Source organism: Bos indicus x Bos taurus, chromosome 15, assembly GCF_003369695.1.
Source record: "Bos indicus x Bos taurus breed Angus x Brahman F1 hybrid chromosome 15, Bos_hybrid_MaternalHap_v2.0, whole genome shotgun sequence".
Taxonomy (NCBI): Eukaryota; Metazoa; Chordata; class Mammalia; order Artiodactyla; family Bovidae; genus Bos; species Bos indicus x Bos taurus.
The window spans coordinates 36,803,431-36,817,478 of NC_040090.1; the positions used below are offsets into that span (position 1 = coordinate 36,803,431).

Here is a 14,048-nt window from a genome sequence, read left to right on the forward strand (position 1 = left end):
GTAAATATTTCAGATTTATTCTTCTTTGAGATATTTTTGACTGAACCAACTCCTTTTATTCTTCCTTATCTCTTACTTTTCTTTGTACCCTCTTTCACTACCTCTAATGACAAGTTTGCAAATATAGGTCCAGATCAATGTCACAAAACCTACTTCCAAACTAATTTCAAATCTTGATTCTGATGATTATTAGCTCTGTAAGCAATGGTATAAGTTAACCAACTTCTCAAAACCTTTTACTTTCATAAACCAGAGACCAGTAAAACTTGTGCCATAAAGTTGTGGGGAGAACTGAATGAGATAATATAAGCACATAATATTAAGAATAATGTCTGAAAAATAGTAGGTAACCAATTCAAGATAGATGTTATTATTCTGGTGGTTATTGCTATTATTATCAATTTTATTATTGCTTAATAGTATTTATTTCTTGGAGAAGAGGAGAGTTAGTGCATTTATCTACTCTGAACCCATAAGTTTAAGAGAAAAATGGTGTTAACTTCTATTTGACACTTCAACTCTCATACTTATGGTACAGGTGAGAAGAGTCACTAGGATTATGTATGGAGAACTGGAAAAGAAAAAAATAATAATCAAAGACATTTAGAGAAACTTATTCCTAATACCAATCCTTTGTTTGGGATTTTTTTATTTTTAATCTTTATAGATATCAGTTAACTGTGGACTGTCCAATGGTAATCATCAACAATTTTTAAAAATCATGCCACCTGAAGAAGAATGTCTTCTCCCAATGTCACTGAGTCACATCCTTCTTCGTTCCTATTGCTGGGGATTCCAGGGTTGGAAGTTGCACAGATCTGGCTTGGCTTTCCCTTCTGTGTCGTGTATCTGATTGCTCTCATTGGGAATATTATTATTCTGCTTGTCATCTGGACAGATCATAGCCTTCACCAACCCATGTTCTACTTTCTGGCCATGCTGTCAGTGATTGACCTGAGTCTTTCTAATGCTACCATCCCCAAGACGCTGGGTATCTTCTGGTTCAGCCTTCAGGAGCTGTGCTTTGGGTGCTGTATTGCTCAAGTCTTTTTTATCCACTTTTTTACAGTCATGGAGAGCATTGTACTTCTTGCCATGGGTTTTGATCGCTATGTGGCTATTTGCAATCCCCTCAGGTACAGCATGACCCTCACCAATAGAGTTATTGGTATGATTGGTATGGTGGTAGTTCTAAGAAGTTTATGCATGATTGCCCCCATCATTTTTCTCCTCCTGAGACTGCCTTACTGTGGACACAGAATCATTCCTCATACCTATTGTGAGCACATGGGAGTGGCTCGTCTGGCTTGTGCCAGCATTAGTGCTAATGTCTACTATGGTCTTGGGAATATTTCTATATTGTTTCTGGATGTGCTTCTTATCATTATCTCCTATGCTAGGATATTGAATACTGTCTTTCATCTCCCTTCCCAAGATGCCCGCCTAAAGGCTCTAAATACCTGTAGTTCTCATATCTGTGTTATCTTAGCCTTCTTTGGTCCAGCTCTCTTCTCCTTCCTCACTCATCGTTTTGGCCATAGCATCCCCCAGTATATCCATATCCTTCTGGCTAATCTCTATGTAGTTGTCCCCCCTGCGCTCAACCCAGTCATTTATGGAATCAGGACCAAGCAAATCCAGGAGCGTGTACAAAGTATATTTGTTAAAAAAAAAAAGATTGAATTAGAGGTAATTCATTCAGCTTAGAAACGCATAAAGTCTAGGAAGACTGACATTTGTGATTAAATAAAGCAATGTATTTCACCCAAATTAGCTGTGTGTGTCTGTATGTGTGTGTGTGTGTGTGTGTGTGTGTGTGTGTGTGTGTATATATGCTTGAACTTAGTCACTTAGGCTCTTTAAGACCCCATACACTGCAGCCCACTAGGCTCTTCTATTCATGGGATTTCCCAGGCAAGAATACTGGAGTGAGTTGCCATTTCATCCTCCAGGGGATCTTTCTGATCCAGGGATTGTACTCTCCTGTGTCTGTTGCACTGCAGGTGGATTCTTAGCCACTGAGTCATCAGGGAAGTCCCTTAAAGTTGTATAAGTACCATATAGATTATATGTAGACATAGAAAAGAAATATTGGTTGTAACTGTTGCAGGCATGTGTGTTTGTGTGTGTCTCAATGTATACTTGCAATGATATTCACTAATGACCCAGGCATAGAATATGCCATGCAAGAGTAAATCTCAAGGAGGAGAGATTTTATTCATTGAAGAAATAGCTTTCTGTTAAAACTGTAAGGTGCTCTAGATCTCTTTCAGATAGTAATAAGATTTCTTTCATAAGGATATTCAATGAGATCACATGACGAGTAGGAAGTAAAATGCAAAGTTTTTATAAACGAGCTGGCGAGCCTTGAGGGAACTCAGGAAGTAAAAGAATACCTGCTGTCTAGCAGCCATCAGACTGCAGCCACTCCTCAGAGTGAGCCACGAAGAAATTCTGAATGTGAAAACACAGATTACTGGCCCCAGATGACTAAGGTGCATACCAAAAGAATGATTTCAGTTAGCCTAGACTCTTGCACTTTCCCATACATAGAAAAACAGAAAAGCACTAAATTTCTTAACTTTGGATATCTGTTATTTTTTATTTTTTTAATATTTTTTTAAGATCTCAAATCAGTTGTTTTTTTTTTTTAATTAACAACAATCTTTTGGTGATCAGACTACCTTTGTTTCAAAACTTCTGTATCTCCTGGCCCCCCTCCCCTGCTTGCCTCCTTGGATCAGTTCTATTAGGGTTACTTGAGATACTGCCTACTGGCTTGAAGTCCTAAAAATTCCTGCCAAATAAAACATAACTCTGAACTTTTAAGTTGTGAATATATTCTAAGTCAACAGAACAAATGTATGGATACAAAGGGGGAAGAGGGAGTGGGATAAATTGGGAGACTGGGATTGACATATATGCACTATTGATATTATGCATAAAATAGATAACTAGTGAAATCCTACTGTATAACACAGAGACCTAAATGGACCTGAATGGAAAGGAAATCCATAAAAGGGAATATATATAAATATGTAGCTGATTCACTTTGCTGTACAGCAGATAGTAATACAACATTGTAAAACAAATATTCTCCCATAATTTTTTTTAATTTTGAAAATAAAGTACTGTCTAAAAGTAAACAGTAAAATTTTTACCAAAGTATAATCAAGCAAATGATAAGAATTAGACTAATTCTTTTGAGCTTGAGTTAAATTTAAGCTTGGAGAATATTCTATTGATACTTAGGTCAGTCATCCTTTAAAAGTTTTATTTTAAATTATCATTCTTTCTTTTCTATTGACATTTTTGTAGTGTTTTCTTCCCTTTCCATGTTCTCAAGTTTCTGATTCTATCAAGTTTTTCATAAGTCTAACCTCCTATAAACACTTTCATTCATGAAATGGTAAATTTAACACTATGTATTTTGTGGTAATGAAACATTCTTCCTTCTTGGAGTTTAAAAATGCTGTGGAATGCATGAAAATCATTATAAGACATATGTTTTAGCAATTGATAAAGCAATTTAGTTAAAAACAGAGATAATAAAAGAATATGTTTCTTCCCAGGTGGCAGAGTGGTAAACAATCCACCTGCCAATGCAGGAGACATGGGTTTGATCCCTGAGTCAGGAAGATCCCCTGGAGAAGGAAATGGCAACCCACTCCAATATTCTTGCCTGGAAAATTCCTTGGACAGAGGAGCTTAGCGAGTTACAGTCCATGGGGTTGCAAAGAGCTGGACATGACTGAGTGACTTAATATAGCAAAATGTTATGAACAATTGAGCCATACTTTGAAAAGATTAAAAAGGTGTGATTAGTAGCCTGAAGTTTATTCATTTAGAAATTGAAGTTTATAAACTGGTGAGTAAAATGATTATGTGGGAGTTTAGAAAATCTTACGTCACATTAGCATTTAGGAAAGATAGGACATAGACAATTAGTGAAGCACAAAGTTGATTTCTGATAATTTTATGACTCAAGGAGAACTGTAATTTGGATAATTATAATGCAAGTAAAGGGAAGATATCAGGTATGAGATACAAGACAGAGACATGGGGCACAACTTAGCCACACAGTAGCAAGAGAGAGCAGGGTTAATATTTATTTTGTTCATTGGTTTTCAACTAGAAGACTTCAAGTGTTGGAATATATAAGGAGAAAAAAAGAAACTTATTTATGAACTTCAAAAAACAAATAAAGAAATTGGATTGTAAAGGACCTTAAAAATTTTGGAATGTGAAAAAGTAAATATAAGAGGAATATATAAAATGGATGAAGTAGGTATAAACAATGTATTCATGGTTTACAAAAATGTCAATAGAAAAGAAAGAATGATAATTTAAAATGAAACTTTTAAAGGATGACTGACCTAAGTATCAATAGAATGTTCTCCAAGCTCAAATTTAACATTGAAAATTACCACAGCAATCAATTCACCTAATTCTATGACATTCCTATCCTAGTGATTCTTATTAATTTAATATACAAAATCAACATTGAAAAGTATATTATTAATGATTATATTTCAAACTCAGAAGAGTTAATATTGAGGTGACAGTAGAAGAGAACAATAAAAAATAACATGCCCACAGGTTTTCATAATCATACATTAAATTCCAGAATATTGATAAATATTCTTTATGTCTTAAAGTAATGAGGGACAAATACTCACTTAAGTTACACATTTTATGACTGAATTTTTGTCAAAAAATTCTGCCTACATTTCTGTGTCAAGATATACTTTGAGCATAAATACTCATTTCTGCTCTCCTTCAAAAACGTGCTGAAATTAATGATAATCTAGAAATGAAATAAGTATATAGCATTATTGGGAAATAGAATATGTGTCATTAAGCAGAATAACATTTGCTCTGTACAAGTCCCAGAAGGAGAAATAGATCAAACACTTATTTGAATATTTTTTTCTAATCTGAGGAATGAAACACATATCCAGGTCCAGGAACCTTATGGACTATAGCCCACCAACTCCTCTGACCATGAGATGCTCCAGACAGTAATACTGGAGTGGGTTGCCATGTCTTCCACTAGGGTATCTTCCCAACCCAGGGATAAAAGCCATGTCTCCTGCTTCTCCTGCATTGCAGGCAGATTCTTTACCTACTGAGCCACCTGGGAAGCCCCCAGGAAGCACAGAGAATTCCGGATAAGATAAGCCTAAAGAGATTCACACCAAGACACAATTACAATTAAACTGTCAAAAGTTAAAGATAAAGAAAATTTTAGAAGCAAGAGAAAAACAACTTGTTAACACCCAAGAGAAACCCAATAAAGCTTTCAGCAGATTTTTCAGCAGAAAGGTTGCAGATCAGAAGTGGCAGGACATATTCAAAACGCTAAAAAGAAAAAAAAAAACTTTTAACCAAGAATACTCCAACTTATGTCCACCCAGAGAACCAAATATTTGGCAGCCATCCATGAAGAAAAATAATGTCTTTAAGGGAGCTTGGAATCCAGGTAGAGCTTATGATTAAGGAGGACTGTTATGGGAATGCAAACCAGCACACCAGTGTCAGGCCTGATGTCGTGGTTCTGACTGCATACTGGAAACACCCCTGTCCCCTTTGAGTTCAACTCCAGTCCCACTTGTATGTAGTTCTATCACTAGCTACTGCTGCCAGGGGGCCTATGAAGAACCAAGCCTATCTGTTCCCCATGTGATAGATATGGCAGCTTCAGACCTAATCATGACCCCCAGTGCCATTCCACTCTAGCACAGACTAGGGGCAATTCTTCCCAAATAGAGATCAGCCCAGTGACCCAATGAAAGCACTCTCAGAGAACCAGTGGAAACTACGCCCCCTTGCAACCTGGTAACTGACAGACCAGATAATAGCCATAAGGCCTAGTTCCACTTTTATCCAACAGTGATCTCAGCAACAGTCCCATCGATCCAGGATCCCAGCAGGGGAAAAACATTACCTGCTAAAACCAGTGTACATCTTGGAAGGCATGTTTGTTTCTTCAAATGTGCATACCAACTCTAGGCTAGATAGAACACAAGGAATCAGACAAACACCAATGAAGTAACTAATAAAGTGCCAATGACTGTTCCTAAAGAGATGGCCCATGAACTGCTGGACAAATCATTCAGAATAATTATCTTAAAGAAGCTCAGTGTACTACAAGAGAAAATATACAACTACATGCAATCAAGAAAACAACACATGAATAAAATAAGGGATTCCCCGATGGCTCAGACAGTAAAGCATCTGCCCACAGAGCGGGAGACCTGGGTTCAATCCCTGGGTTGGGAAGATCCCCTGGAGAAGGAAAAGGCAACCCACTCCAGTACTCTTGCCTAGAAAATTCCATGGATGGAGGAGCCTGGTGGGCTACAGCCCATGGGGAATAAAATAAGAAGGCTAACAAATAAATACTATAAAAATGAACTAAACAGCAATACTGGAACTGAAGAATATAATGACTGAACTGAAAATTTCAATGCAGACATTTTAAAGTTTGGTTTATGTATAAAATGGAATATTATTCAGCCTTAGAAAAGAAGGAAATCCCATCATTGCAACAACATGGGAGAAACAGGAAGTTATGCTAAGCGAAATAAACCAGTCACATAGACAAGCATTGCATGATCTTGGTTTTATGTGGCACCTTTATTAAAAGAAGTCAAACTCATAGTAACAGAGAGTAGAATGGCAATTACCACATGCTGGGGCTTAGGAGAAAAAAGATTATTTAAAAACTGTGCAATTTACTCAATTCTAAGCTGAGGAGTCTGCTATGGTAAAATGGAAAGAACTGTGGGTTTGAATCACAATTTGAGGTAGAACTGTAAAATCATAAGGGATTATATATGCTAATGGAGAAGGAAATGGCAACCCACTCCAGTATTCTTGCCTGGAGAATTCCATAGACAGAGGAACCTGGTGGGCTACAGTCCACGGGGTCGCAAAGAGTCGGACACGACTGAGCGACTAACAACAATAATATGTGCTATAGTTAGTTGAAAATCACAGTACAAATTTAGGGAAACAAAGGACAGAGGAAAGAAAAGCAAGGATATGAAGAAAACATGAGGGATTAGATAGTCACACTTACATGACCTTGTATGTTTTAAAAGAACAACCGTGCTTGGCGAGAGTCACCATTGATCCTGGTTCATTCCACCAATACTGCCAGGGAGGGTGCACAGATGCACCTACTCACATAACTTGAGTAGGTTTCCTTTCCCACATCTTATGAGCAGCCCCAAGACCCAAACCAGTTACCTGGGGTCCACAGTGAAGTTAAAGTACCTTTATATCCATTGCCATCAAACTCATTCATCCTTCCCTACCCCTGCCTTCATCTACTAGCTATGATACTATATTAATATGCATTTTCATATTAAATTAAGAGCGTTCGTCATAGTGACAAAATGGAGGTTAACCACTAATGTCAATAGTTAAGAAGAGCAAAGAAAAAGCCTTCACGAAATGATGGTCCTTAATTGTTGTCGGTCAGATACTGTGATCCCTTTAAAGAGTATGTTATTAGCCCTTAATACTAGTTGCCAGCTACAGGAAATAAAGTTCCACCACTTCCTCTGCTGAATATTCGAAGATCTCCTCTTTCTACCTAAGTATTTGGAAGTCCCTCCCATCCTGCTGAATAAAGGCAGTTCTCAGAAGGACATTATTCTGAACTCGAGTGTAGGAAATGCCATAATTTCAAGACTAGATGTGTGTGTAAAAGAAAGCCTACACTGTCAATATATTCAGAACGTTGGTATGATTGTCTCTCTGTCACCTTCCTTACTTTTGGTTGTAAAGTTCTTGGTTGACAATGATTCCTTTTTTCAAAACAGTGTTATTGAGATATAACTGAGATAGAAAAAAAACTGCAAATATTTAACTTGTACAACTTCTGATTTAATGAGTATGGATATCCACATATACCCCTGAAATCATCATTACAATCAAGGTAATCAAATATCTATCATTTCAGGTGGCACTGGTAGTAAATAATCCACCTGCCAATGCAGGAGACTCAAGAAATGTGTGTTTGATTCCTGGGGAGGGAAGATCCCCTGGAGAAGGAAATGGCAACCCACTCCAGCCTTTCTGCCAGGGAAAACTCCATGGACAGAGAAGCCTAGCAATCTACAGTCCATGGGACTGCAAAGAGTTGGACATGACTGAGTGACTGAGCACACATCTCTTCTAAAAGTTGGCCCCTGCCCTGCCCCTTTGTTTTTTTGGTGTTTTTGTTTGCTTATTTGTTTTAAAGGCATTAAACACAAGATTTCAGTTCAGTAGCTCAGAAAAAATAAAAAAATAAAAAGTGAAAGGTAGTTGCCAAGGAATGAGGGGAGTAGATCATCAGGAGTTATTGTTTAATGGATATAGTTTTTATTTTAACAAAGTGGAACAGTATGAATGTACTTAGTGTTAGGTAGTTAGAATAGGGAAAAAGGAGTCCAGAATAACAGTGGCTAAAAGATACGGAAGAGAAAAGCCAGTGAAAATAGAACACAGGAAGGTCTGAGGACTGGAGTGAGGGCCTCAGGTAAAACAAACAATACTCCTGGCTGGCCCAATTTACACAAGACAGGCCCAGGGAAAAAAACATATAAAAAGAGGAGCCAAAGCTAGCTCTCTGTCTGTCTCCCACGTGCTGGAGCACTCTTCTCTTCACGTCTTTGGATCGATGTACCCTCACACCTCAAAGATGGATTTTCCTGCTATCTTCTAAATAAAATAGAGCTGTAACACTGAGCTGTAACACTGATTTGTCTAAGAGGTATAGCACCGTCTGTCCAAGACCTGAGAGCTGTGACACACTGAGGCGGCTTTAATGTCCGTCACTCCAAATCTTTGTTGTGACGAGACAGAACCGAGGAGCATACACTCGCGTGACATTAGTACTACTGAAATACACTTAAAAATAGTTAAGATAGAAAATTTTGTGTAAAGTGTTTCTATCACAGTAAAATATTGGGAAAAACAGGAAAGGGAGTAAACACAGAATCAAATAAAGTAATTTGTTCATGTTATAATAGTATCATAAACTGATACAGGAGACATACAGATCATATCTGCTTCATACAGACTCTTCATAAAGGAAATGGTAAATAAGGGAGGGTTGAAGGAAAACTGAAATAAATGGTTTCATAAAGAGGACTTTTGATCACCAAAACAGCATACTGTTTTGAAGATTCATGATGTAGAATTAAAGTTTAAAATGTTGATTAGGTATTGACTGAAGGTTTGGCAACAATATTGAGTATGCTTTACCAAATAAAGTCTATAATACACACCAGAGAAATGAAAGTCATAGGGAGGAATTTTAACAGGAGATTTGACAGAGTCAGACTTGATTTGGAAAGGTAAATGTTGACACAATGGTGAGGATGGATAACATGAGAAAGTGATAGGGGAGACTGGAAGTACAGGTTTCATTAATCAAAAAGAGAAGCAGTGAAAAAACAGGAACATATGAGATTGAACCAGAATCGTTTTTATCACAAACATTATCTTCTGCATAATAACAAAAAATTGTCTGAACTTGGAAAATAAAAAAAGAAAAACTGATTGTCTAGTATATTCAATTTTCTGTCTGCACTCATGAAAACCATGATCTATGGCGCATCCAGGTACTCTCAGGTCAACTCCATCACCATCCAGAAAGGTAAATTCTAAGTAAACTCTAGAATTTGAGCTCTACCTGGATTCTGTCTTCTTGGGAGATTGTGGAATTTCTTTTGCCTTCTGCCCAGAGAACTGAAACATAAGAAAGCCCCTCTCTGAAGATTTTACCTGTTACCATTAGTTATAATTTAGGAAGGAGAGTCTTAATGGGTTGGAAGAAAGTTGATGCCATTTTCTACAGGTAAGATGAGCACTACCCAAAACCAAAATTTACTGTTACAGAGTCCAATGCATCTACTTGACAGATCTTCTTTAACTTTTGAAATTCACTTGTAGCATTGTCAAACTGCATCAGGATTCACATATTTATATTCAACAAAGCAAAAGACGCAATGCTAAGGATAGATCCCTAGGAAGTCACACTTTGAAAACTTAATGGTCTAAATTTAATACTTTCATGCCTTTTGAAATGGACAGAGTCAATGTCATCCCCTGTGCTGATTCCTCCCCCTTTTGGATGTTTCCCTTCCTAATAGCACAAGACACATCCCTTCCTGTGAGCTAAGGAATTATGTCTGGTATGGTGATGTGTCTCTGCAGATGGAGTAGGGAAGAACAAAGAGTTAGCTGGATTTAATGACCCATGAGCCCATGTTTATGCCCAGAGGACTTTGAAGGCTAAGCTTGGGGATTCTGGGACATGCTTAGACTTAGAGACACCCTTATTCACTATAAAGTTTTTCTCCATGTGATAGGACAGACTGAAACCCAGAGGTTTCTTGGGGTTCCCATCACCATCTTTAGCACTAGGGCTTATACTGTGACACGCTGTTCCAAGGAAGGTTTGGAGGAGGAAATATAGGAAAGGTAAGGATACATGAAAGAGGGAAATGATATGCTACAGAAAGGAGGAGAAGAGGCAAATGAGGAGAGAATGGGACAGCAGCCTCCCCTTTGCTGAGAAGTTATCCAAAGTAACCATTTTCTATTCTCACCACACAAACAAAACATGACATAGCATATGGGATTAAAGCAGATGACCACAGGTGAGAAAACAGTAATATGTCACTGAGTTATACGCAGAATATTTCTGCTCTTTCTCTCTCCCTTACACATATATTCACACATACTCTCTCTCTTACCCATACATAAATATAAACATACACATACACAAATCCTTATTTTATTCAATGGCTACATTCTGAAAAACTGGGAGCCATATCCTCATATGGCAATGTTAGGGATAGTAAAGTAAATACTCCTGGTTTGTTACCTCCAGTAGCAGCATTTATGTTGGTAGGGAATAGAAAAATTTATAAATAAAATCATGCTATGTTAGATGCTGCAGAGTTGTATAATATCCTAGAGATGCCAAAACTTAAAAATATATAACTTTATTATTTTTAAGCATCAGGAAAGATTCATTCACAATGCTTTAATTTTAGTGTCACTTAAATTTTCTAAGCATTTTATCTATATAAACCTGAAGCTAGGCATAATTTCAGGACATGAGTGCAATTTTTCATGTTAATTTGTGATAAGTTAAGGCATGAAAGGCATATGAACATGATTTAGCTGATAAGCAAAAAGCAAATTACTGTACTTCCTGTAAGAACATCAAGGGATCACAGAATAAACAGGAACCTGGAGGCAACAGATCAGAAACTAAACCTTTTAATAAGATTTGTCCTGTTATTGTTCAGTTGCTCAGTCATGTCTGACTCTGCAACCTCATTAACTACAGTATGCCAGGCTTCCCTGTCCTTCAATATCTCCCAGAGTTTGCTCAAAATCATGTCCATTGTGTCAGTGATGCCATCCAACCATTTCATCCTCTGTCACCTCTTTCTCCTGCTCTCAACCTGTCCCAGCATCAGGGTTTTTTCCAATGAGCTGGCTCTTCGCATCAGGTGGCCAAAGTAAGATTAGCATCTTAGATTATATTTTTGATGCTTGATAATTCCATAAGATTAGCATGCATCAAAAATAGCAATGGCTTTCTAGTATAAAGATAAAGAAGAAAATTCTAAGAGAGACCATCTGACTGGTGGTGGTTTAGTTGCTAAGTCATGTCTGACTCTTGTAACACCATGGACTGTAGCCCGCCAGGCTCCTCTGTCTGTGGGTGTCTCCAGGCAAGAATACTGGAGTGGGTTGCCATTTCCTTCTCCAGGGGATCTTCCTGACCCAGGGGTAGAACCCAGGTTTCCTGCACTGGAGGCAGATTCTTTACCAACTGAGCTATGAGGCAAGCCCTGCTTCCCATAATTTGGCTGCAACAGATCCATGAGGGAAATCCCTATATTTGTATAATATCAAACACAAACAGTGGTATAAGTCAGCAGTTTTAATTTAGACCTAGGATTCTTTAACACCAGACCACACTTTGAAAAACACTAGGTATAATAATTTCTCAAAAGTAACCAAAAAACTTCTTGGAAAAGGAAAGGAAGAGAATACCATTAAAGGTAGTATACACTCTTTTTTGAAATACTGCCAGTTCCTTCAAAATTCTCATATATAAGAAAAAGTAATAGCGCCTAAAGCTGAGTGCTGAAGAATTTATGCTTTTGAACTGTGGTGTTGGAGAAGAATATTCAGAGCCCATTGGACAGCAAGGAGATCCAACCAGTCTATCATAAAGGAAATCAGTCCTGAATATTAATTGGCAGGACTGATGCTGAAGCTGAAAGTCCAATACTTTGGCCACCTAATGCTAAGAACTGACTCATTTAAAAAGACCCTGATGCTGGGAAAGATTGAAGGCAGGAGAAGAAGGGGACAACAGAGGATGAGATGGTTGGATGGCATCACCGACTCAATGGACTTGAGTTTGAATAAGCTCTGGGTGTTGATGATGGACACTGAAGCCTGGTACACTGCAGTCCATGGGGTCACAAAGAGTCGGACATGGCTGAGGGACTGAACTGAACTGATGAATCTCAGAACAATAACTTCTATTGAAAGAGCTGTTGACTACTCTCAGGAAACAGGAGAATATCTAATATTTCTAAATTAACTACTTTTACCATAACCTCCAGTGTACTGATTAAAAGTCTTTTCATCTTTCTAGGATGCATTGATAAGAAAAACAATGTAATCCTACTTTCTGACAAGAATTTTCCATGACACCTCTAGGAGAATGCCTTCTATCAATGACACCCAGTTCCATCCTCCCTTCTTTCTCCTGCTAGGAATACCAGGGCTGGAGACTGTACATATCTGGATTGCTTTCCCATTCTGTGTTGTGTATCTGATTGCCCTTGTGGGGAACATCACTGTTCTATATGTGATCAAGACTGAACACAGTCTCCACCAGCCCATGTTCTACTTTCTGGCCATGTTGTCCATGATTGATCTGGGTCTGTCCACCTCCACCATCCCCAAAATGCTGGGCATCTTCTGGTTCAACCTCAAAGAGATCAGCTTTGGAGGCTGCCTTGCTCAGATGTTCTTTATCCACATGTTTACAGGAATGGAGACTGTTCTACTGGTGGCCATGGCTTATGACCGCTTTGTTGCCATCTGCAACCCCCTCCAGTACACCACCATCCTCACCAGTAAAACCATCGGCATTTTAGCCTCTGTTGTTGTGGGCAGAAATTTACTTCTTGTGACTCCATTTGTGTTTCTCATTCTGAGGCTGCCCTTCTGTGGGCACCACATTGTTCCCCATACATACTGTGAGCACATGGGTCTTGCCCGATTGGCCTGTGCATCCATTAAGATCAATGTTATCTATGGGCTCATGGTGATTTCTAATATTATTGTAGATGTGATTCTGATTGCCTCTTCCTATGTACTGATCCTTCAAGCTGTTTTCCACCTCCCCTGTCAGGATGCCCGACTGAAGGCTCTCAATACCTGCGGTTCTCACGTCTGTGTCATGCTGTGCTTTTACACACCAGCATTTTTTTCTTTTATGACACACCGCTTTGGTCGTAATATTCCCCACTACATTCACATTCTTTTGGCTAATCTATATGTGGTTGTCCCACCTGCCCTTAACCCAGTCATCTATGGAGTCAGGACAAAGCAAATCCGAGAGCGGGTTGTAAAAATATTTATATAGAAATAATAGCTCTGTGAAATGACTGGGAAATATATTCACAAATTTTAATAATCTAAGATCTAAGTCTTTCATTATATTGTATAGTACTCTCCAGATTTTTCATTTTTATTGGAAATGGTTTAGGGTAAATGGAATTCCCTGGTGGCTCAGACAGTAAAGCGTCTGCCTGCAATGCCGGAGACCTTGGTTTGATCCCCGGGTCGGGAAGATCCCCTGGAGAAGGAAGTGGCAACCCACTCCAGTACTCTTGCCTAGTAAACTCCATGGATGGAGGAGCCTGGTGGGCTACAGTCCATGGGGTCGCAAAGAGTCGGACACGACTGAGCAACTCCACTTGGGTAAACAGATTAAGCAAACTACC

General features: G+C 38.4%; 2 protein-coding genes across 2 annotated transcripts; both read left to right on the forward strand.

The window, feature by feature from the left end:
- Positions 1-738: 738 nt before the first annotated feature.
- Positions 739-2,151, forward strand: LOC113905007 (olfactory receptor 52E8-like). Its single transcript, XM_027562050.1, has 2 exons — positions 739-1,654; positions 2,111-2,151. The coding sequence occupies exons 1-2, from the start codon at positions 739-741 to the stop codon at positions 2,149-2,151; spliced, it is 957 nt and encodes a 318-aa protein (XP_027417851.1).
- A 10,606-nt stretch (positions 2,152-12,757) lies between these two features.
- Positions 12,758-13,687, forward strand: LOC113904821 (olfactory receptor 52E4). Its single transcript, XM_027561910.1, has one exon. The coding sequence runs from the start codon at positions 12,758-12,760 to the stop codon at positions 13,685-13,687; it is 930 nt and encodes a 309-aa protein (XP_027417711.1).
- Positions 13,688-14,048: the final 361 nt, after the last annotated feature.